Consider the following 8,068-nt stretch of genomic DNA (forward strand, 5'->3'; position numbering starts at 1 on the left):
CCATGACCATCAGGATTTTAGCGAACATGCGGATGTAATCTATTATCCTCTCTTATGCATATGTAGCTTACTTTTTTTTTTTTTTTCTGATATGTTCCCTAAAATGTGATATTCTTTTCAAATGCAGCGTATTGCACATGCACTGCAGATTTCACATCCTATTATTGACGCTGGTTATCAGGAAGGGATTCGACATCCTTATCGACTTTACCAGGCTATCGAGAGTATGACGCATGTCCTTGAAGGTCAGCACATTGACGAAGCTGGACCTAGTTCTGCTGGACCTAGCTCGACATTGACATACAGTCGTAGGCCTAGGCATAGGCATACAGCTGATTCGTGACATGTTATTTTGTTAGTTGATGAAATTTTTTTGGTGTTTTTTGTAAGATGACATTGTTGTAATGATAACAGTGGTTAATATTTTCTTATTAGAATGGAATGGCAACAATGGTATTGTAATGACATTGTAATGACATTTTATTATTATAATGGAATGGTAACAACGGTCGTTGATTTTCTAAATGATATTTTCTTATTACAATGGAATGGTAACAATGGTCGATAACATTCAATCCACATTGCAAAACATAACACATCAACATCAAAAACACATCCATTAATTTCTTCCATAATTCTAACATTGTCAAATGCATACATGTGTCATGCGACATCAACAACATCAAAAGTCTCTCGAGTAGCTACATTATCATGAATAATGTCCTTGAAATGTTGAATGCGACGCACATATGCATCATCACAGTCGACAGCGCAAGGGTGACGGTATTTTCTCCAATTAGTGGCAATAGGAGGAACTGGATGGCCTGACTGCAACAAAACCTGCACCAAATATCAATTGACTTAGTGGTCATACCTCATAACTTCTTGTACATGCACAAACCCAATTGATAAGTTTCTGTTATACCTGGACGAAATGATTTCCGTTGACAAACCCAATGGCAATCTCACGTCTATCATATTGAGGTACTGACACTGTTCTAAGAGGTAAAAAGGTGAGACATTGTTGTAAAGACAAGTTGTATAACACAAGATTGTAGCACGATGCAACAAGATGCCCCATGTCTGGCATAGTCATCCAATGTAAGTATCCAGGACTGTCTTCAAAGTATGACAATATGCTTGTCAATTCTTTAAACCTTTCATAGGACCCATAAAGTGTAATGTATTCCTCTTTGTGTATGTGCAACCCACCCAATAGGTCATGCCTAACCTGAGCCCAATCATCTTCTGTATGACCAATTGAAGCAGCTATAGCCCTGAAACCACAATTCCCATCTGTAGCTACATTCTTGACAAACTTAATGTATGGTTTCAACCCAGCAGGGAAAGCATCAACATATGCACCAGGTTTCACTGTTCTAGTAATGTATGCCTTCCCTTTCAGATTCACCTTCTCCTTTCCCTTAACAGGTCGCTTCTTCTTGGTTTGCAGAGTAGAAGCTAATGTAGTGATTTAAGTGTCCCTAGGTGAGAAGGAATCATGTCCAAATTGCACTAACTCAAATGCACACGGGTCACGACGGGTAGAAACATTGATCTTCTTATGATCCTGAGGACGTGTTTTGGGCTTCACCTCCGGCTCAACAAGAAAAGTGCTTCCCGGATATACAATATCTTTCAACTTCTTCAAAAGCTCCAACCGCATAGTTCTATCACTTTCATTAAACTTGTTCACAAACAACTCTACTTTTGCATGACAAGTCACCTCCGTGTCCTCTTCTTTCTTGCATATGGAGATATGAAGTTGCCTCCACTGTGAGTGTATGGTAGCAAGTGGTATAGGACGATCTTGTCTGATGTAGTCAGCAATCTCATGGGCGCAAGGTAAACCATGAGTGTGGCGAAGGACGCATCCACAAGCTTCAACATCAATACCAATGGAATTGGCTCTCTTACTCTCGACAAGAAAATACTCCAATGCAGAGATAGACACATTACCTCATACCTCCCTGAATTGAGAAGGTTTAAATTGATATTGCACAATAGTTAGACTTTTCTCAAATGAAGCCTTGATATCAATGTGTTGCAACTCAAGCAGACTATGTATTTTCTCAAATGATACCTGAAATGAGACTTGACATGAACCCAATTGTCTTTTAAGTTTTGCATATGCACTCTCAGCCCTGTTCTTTCACGGGATTGCCAATCACAAAGGTTGGGTTACTCCCTTAGTGACTTTCTTAGGGCTTAGTCCATCTCCCTTGAGATATATAAATACAGCAATGTTAGGTATCATGAAAAACTTTTCATGAAAGTAATCATGAAAGCTTTGTGACCTTGGATTACACTTAGAATAAAGCACCACACATTAATTAAGGTAATCTAAGGATCATAAATTTTTTATGATCACTTTCATGAAATTTTTTTTATGATCTCTAACTTTTCCCATATAAATATGGACTAGCATCGCTAAACCAAAGGCAATAACTCCTCAAGTTAAATCATTCGAATTTACCTCAAATTTGACTTCACAAATTATAAATATTCTGAACTTCTCAAGCTTCAATATCATATAAAGTATATTTCTCCATCACATGGAGTATCTCATAATAAAGTTTTTTATTCATTGCGCGCCACAATTCTTTTAGAGACTCGCTTTGTAAAAACATTTAATCGGACTCATCATGCAAATATATTCAATTTTTCATCAAGGCAACATAGACCCACTAAGCAAATGTGGTCCTTATATTTTTCGAACCGAGACAACATATTGAATCTGTCAAATATATTTGTTCCAAGTAGCCAATAGCCATACTATTAGGAATCATAAATTTTTTGTAATTAATAGCCTACTATTAAGAACTACACATTATAACCAGTAGTCCTTTCATATACTATGAACCACCGATATTTCTCTTCCATTTCCTTTGCCTACAATAGGAGTTTTAAATAAAATATTTTCCGTCTTCTCAAACTCCTTATTCCCTCTTTTTAGAAAAAAAAACCACGAATAATCTTTTTAGAAAAACCACCAAATAACCTTTGTTCTCCCTTTCACAAAATAATAATTTGTAACTATACAAAAACTTCATTCACCCTTGCATTATAAATCTTTATAAAGCTAATACACAAATAATCATTTTCCCAAGAGATATTGTCTTACTCACACTTGTATAAAAATTGAAAAATATTTCAAATATGCCTCCTCTTTAAAAAAGTGTCACACAACTTAATTTTACTTATAAATAACTTATCACCACATTCCAATCCTTTTCTTTTCTTTTTTTTTTTAAAAAAAAAATTCTTTTTATTATATATAACAAAGACAATTTTTTTTTATCAGCAAAAAAATGAAAGCTTTATTGATGAAAAGAGGCACAATACATGCAAAATTTACATCAACAAAGAAGGGAAATGCAAAAAGCATCATAGCTAACCTCAACAATCCCAACTAGGTTAGCATCGCAAAGGAAGCACAGTCATATGCTAACACTTGACCCATGATTGATGAGAAACCAATTAAAAGCACCCAAAGAAAAACAGAAAAACAAGAACACATCAGCAGCAGTAGCAAAAAATTCTGCATCAGCAACAAACCAGTGACCAATGACCCTCTGCAGAAAGCCTAAGCCCTTTGCAGCATCACACAAGAAACCAGTGGCTAGTAACCCTGCTGCCATGAACTCCACCCAACAAACACTTCCAAGCAGCAAACAACCAAACATTCAAACTGAGAGCCAACTGGTGGTGCCAAACAAAACAACTAAACAGAGCATCTATTGCAGGACACCGGACTCAATCCATAGCATTCAACCTCCATTTCTGATACACTACTTCATACAACAGATTATGAACCAAAGGAAGCAAAACCAAGAACCAGGGCTAGACCAAAACTACTGCTGCTGCTGCACACCAGGATAAAGCAGATTATAAACCAAGGCAATGATAGGTAAAAGTTGCTGCTGTTTCTCCTACTAACCCAGGCACCTTCTAACCTGTTGCAGATTATGTACCAGATCATTGACAGAATAAGCTAGAGAAGATACTGAGGACTTAACCCACAAGGCAATTCGTACCTTAATGGTTTCACATAAAACTTCAAAATTAGGCTGCACCCCATTAAACACACAATCATTCCTCTGTTTCCAAATGGACCAGAAAATAGCAAATGAGATTACACTCCATAACTTCTTTTTCATCTTCCTCATTCTACAGTCAGACCACCAATATAACAAAAACAATACTGATCATCACAATCCAAAATGACAAAACCACCACACATCTATTAACATACTTTTAAGAATATATAGAAAGTAACTTGCATGTGAGTGTGCCAGCTCTAAATAAATATTTCAATGGAAGTAAAAGTCTAAGGAAGTATAATTTATGTATGAAACCATCCAATATAAGAATTTAGGCAGTTAAGTTTGTCTCTAAATTAATTGAGATGGCACACAATCAAGCGATATAACATTATTCAATCTCATAGTAATAAACATAAATGCAAAATGTAACGTTCTTTATGATGGGAAAATAACTGTTCTGAAGAGAATTAATTAGCCCTATCAACCAATTAAATTAATAGTATATTTATTATTTATGCAATTAGTATTAAAATAAAGATTGAACGAAATGGAAATCAGGATAAATACACTAGTCTCAAATACCTAATACATAAAGGCCTTGTTACCTAATCTCCAAAATAAAAGGGATTATATTTTTTAAACCTTAGTTTTCTAATGTACCTTAGACCGCACACTTGTGATAACTACTCAATATTTTAAATCTATCATATGCAAGGATATATAACATATATGTATATATGAAATTAAATAGAAATAGAAGATGAACATCATATTTGTCTAAAAATTTCACTGCAAAGATGAACAATTTTATTGCCTTGTGTGAATAATAGATAATTCTTTTTAATCTCTCAACTGATAAAGAAGGCTCTCTCCACCAATTCTTTGCAAGGAAAACCAGCTCAAGTGTTTGGAACTTTCCTCATAGAAGATAGTTGTATGGTTGGGAATTGGCTGAAGAAGCTAGTCTGATTATGGTCTTATCCTCAGCTCCTCCTTTGTGTAATGAAAGTGTAGACTGCCTGATATAGTCTAATGATGCTGCAGGCCATACTCAGTTCTTTGTGTCTGGTCTATATTCTCATAGTACCTCCCTTCTTGGCCCTAATCTAAGAATCTGCAAGCATGTTTGGGAGCACTGTATTGCCCCCTCAAAGTCTCCTTTTTTTGCTGGCTGGCCTGGAAAAACAGAGTGAAATCTTCAGAATTCTTGCATAAGATTGGCATACTTGATAGCAGTACTTCGACTCTCTGTCCATTCTGTAATTCTGAATCTGAATCTGCTATTCATGTCTTGCTTCATTGCCCTTTCTCTTGGTTTATTTAGTCTGCAGTGATTCAAGAATGGGGGTTTCAATGATGCATTCTAAATTCAGTAGCTGGTCTGCTTCATTGGTGGATGGGTGGGAATTTTCAGAAGTATGACAAATAAATTTGGAGAGCCATCCCCTTAGTTGTTCTTTGGTTTCTTTGGAAGCATAGGAATGATTGTGTATTTTCCAAGGCTCTACCCAACTTTTTTGGTTTGCTTGAACTCATTAAAATTAGAACTGCCCTTTGGCTCAAAGCATCAGTCAAGGATTTCCCCTACACAGTGGATGATCTAGTCTTTAAGTGGAAACAGATCGGAGGCACAGTTTGATCATCCAGCTGGTTTTTGAGTCTTATGCTAGCTGCAGTATACTAGCTGTCTGCTTTGTTTGGTCTGCAGACCAACAATGCAGCGTTTTGGTTCAGTCTTTTGCTGGTTTTGGTTCTGTTTTGGTCTGCTGATATGATACACTCAGTTGAAAGTTATGCTTGCTGCTGTTGTGATGTTGGTCTGCTAGTGATTGGTCTGCTCAGCTTTGTTGGTCTGTTTGTTTTTCTTTTGTTGGTTTCTCACCAACTCTTGCATTTCCCTTTTCTCTATTAGTGTATCATGTTTTGTACCTTGTACTTGATCCTTACATCAATAAATTTTTGTCACGCCCCAAGTTCCGCGACAACGCCGCACACTCATTTAAGTGAGCATGCAAGGCTAAGAGTCCAACACAAAACTAACAATGTAAAATATTCAAATTAAATCCTTATTTATCATAATGCTAAAATCCATAAAAATAGATAATTCTTATCATATGAAATTGTTGACCAAGTCCACTAATATAATCCACTAACAAAATAATAATCCAAGTACTTAAAATCGTAGTCCTACTCTCGGCACTCCCACAAATAAAAACCCCGCTCAGCTCTACTCCTTAGAATCTGGAAAAATAAAATAAAATGAGGGTAAGCTAGACAGCCTAGTAAACAACTAAACATCACTGCTAGCTGGATCAAGTATACAAAAAAAAAAAAAAAAAAAAAAAAATAGTCGATAACCAATAAATATAATTTTTTCTACAATTCAATAAATGAACAATTATTTGTACGATGGTTTCATGGCTAAAAATAAACAATGTACAATACATTTTAATTGAAAAGCCAACAAGATAATTTAAAGTAAATTCGTTGTTCAAATCGATGGTTCGATACTCAGATGGTTGAATGATTTGATTCACAAAACCCAAGTCTTGGTGACTACGGTCACTTAGTCCGTGACAAGGCCCAGAACCACACATAGGCCGGTGGTAAAGCCCCAAAAGAAACTAGTTTCTGTGCCAATAAACAACCCCCATTGGCTAGGGTCCAAATCATAGTAAGACTAGAGTGATGTTCAAAATTCAAACAACACACAACTTTAAATAAAATATTCGATATTTTCAGAATAAACATTTGGTACAATTTTCAGAATAGTTTCACAAAATATTCAAATAATTTTCATAATAATATTCAATATTGTTTTATACTTGACCCATATTTTATTTTAAGAGAACATGAAGGCTGTAAATAAATATTTATAATTTTAAACGATTCAGTAGGAATAAAAATGAACCAACAGTGATAGAGTGTTACTTACCTCAAATGCTTAAAAAACAATAATCCAACACTAACTCCAAACACTCAGCTCCACCACTTTAATCACACAAATCTAATAATTAGAACCTCAAATAAATTAATATTTTTGTGTCTTTCCCACATCCACAAAACCCACTGTATGTATGAAAAGCTCAAGAAATACCAAATCAATTCTCCAAATTAATAGTCAAACACACCTTATCTAATATACCAAACTCTATTTTCAAAACTACACCCACATAATAGATTGCACTTTTATCATCAACCTACACAAAACACTATACACGTTGAACCATACATCCATTAGGCATCCCCACAGGTTTTCTTTTCCATCACCTTTAGTCTGCCTATTGATCTATTTACATATAATAAACAATGGTGTAGAAAGGTACCTTAATCAATGAGCATCAAGAATGCTCCCCTCAATTCCTACCGCCGCTTCCCTCGAATCCTTTGCGCAATTGTGATAACAAAATAATATAAAACCCTTTTTCCTTTTTTTTTTTAAAGGGTTAAAAACCTACTTCTTAAGATTACTAAATTACCCATACAATTTATTTTAATTATTACTCTATCAAAAAATAATTCTGTAAATATCTTGGGTTTTACATTCTCCCCTCCTTAAAAGAAATTTTGTCCTTGAAATTTGACATACTTGGAGTCTCAAAAAGTTGTGGATACTTTTGTCTTATTTCAACCTCGAGTTCCTAAGGAGCTTATCTTTCCGAGTGTTTTCTCCATTGAACCTTAACGTAATGGATGACTCGATGCCTCAAAACCTGCTCCTTCTTATCAACAACTCTTACAAGGTGTTCCCCATAGGAAATCCTTCTTAAACTGCAACGGTGCATGATCAATCACATGCTTGGGATTCGGTATATACTTTCTCAACATCGAAACATGGAAGACATTATGAACTCTAACTAGTGAAGGTGGTAGGGCAAGTCTGTAAGCTACCTCTCTAATTCGATCTAAAACCTCAAATGGTCTATAACAAATCTAGGACTTAATTTACCACGAACACCAAACCTCATTACTCTTTTCATAGGAGACACCTTAAGGAACACATGGTCTCCAACCCCAAACAC

General features: G+C 35.5%; 1 protein-coding gene across 1 annotated transcript; it reads right to left on the reverse strand.

Moving 5' to 3' along the window:
- Positions 1 to 663: 663 nt before the first annotated feature.
- Positions 664 to 3,686, reverse strand: LOC145821727 (uncharacterized). The gene is made up of 4 exons (XM_082918285.1): positions 3,453 to 3,686; positions 1,595 to 1,918; positions 926 to 1,441; positions 664 to 840 (listed from the first exon to the last, which is right to left on the reverse strand). Exons 1-4 carry the CDS (start codon positions 3,684 to 3,686, stop codon positions 664 to 666), a joined length of 1,251 nt encoding a protein of 416 aa, XP_082774411.1.
- Positions 3,687 to 8,068: the final 4,382 nt, after the last annotated feature.

Source organism: Camellia sinensis, chromosome 3, assembly GCF_055761805.1.
Source record: "Camellia sinensis isolate YWXY chromosome 3, ASM5576180v1, whole genome shotgun sequence".
In the NCBI taxonomy this organism is placed as follows: domain Eukaryota; kingdom Viridiplantae; phylum Streptophyta; class Magnoliopsida; order Ericales; family Theaceae; genus Camellia; species Camellia sinensis.

Coding starts and splice junctions, on each gene's coding strand:
- LOC145821727 (XM_082918285.1), bottom strand. CDS start 3,686: ATGTTTGGTTGTTTGCTGCTTGGAAGTGTTTGTTGGGTGGAGTTCATG. Junction 1,919..3,452: donor TCATCAATCATGGGTCAAGT/GTTAGCATATGA, acceptor TTTCTTGTCGAG/AGTAAGAGAGCCAATTCCAT. Junction 1,442..1,594: donor CTTTTCTTGTTGAGCCGGAG/GTGAAGCCCAAA, acceptor CTGCAAACCAAG/AAGAAGCGACCTGTTAAGGG.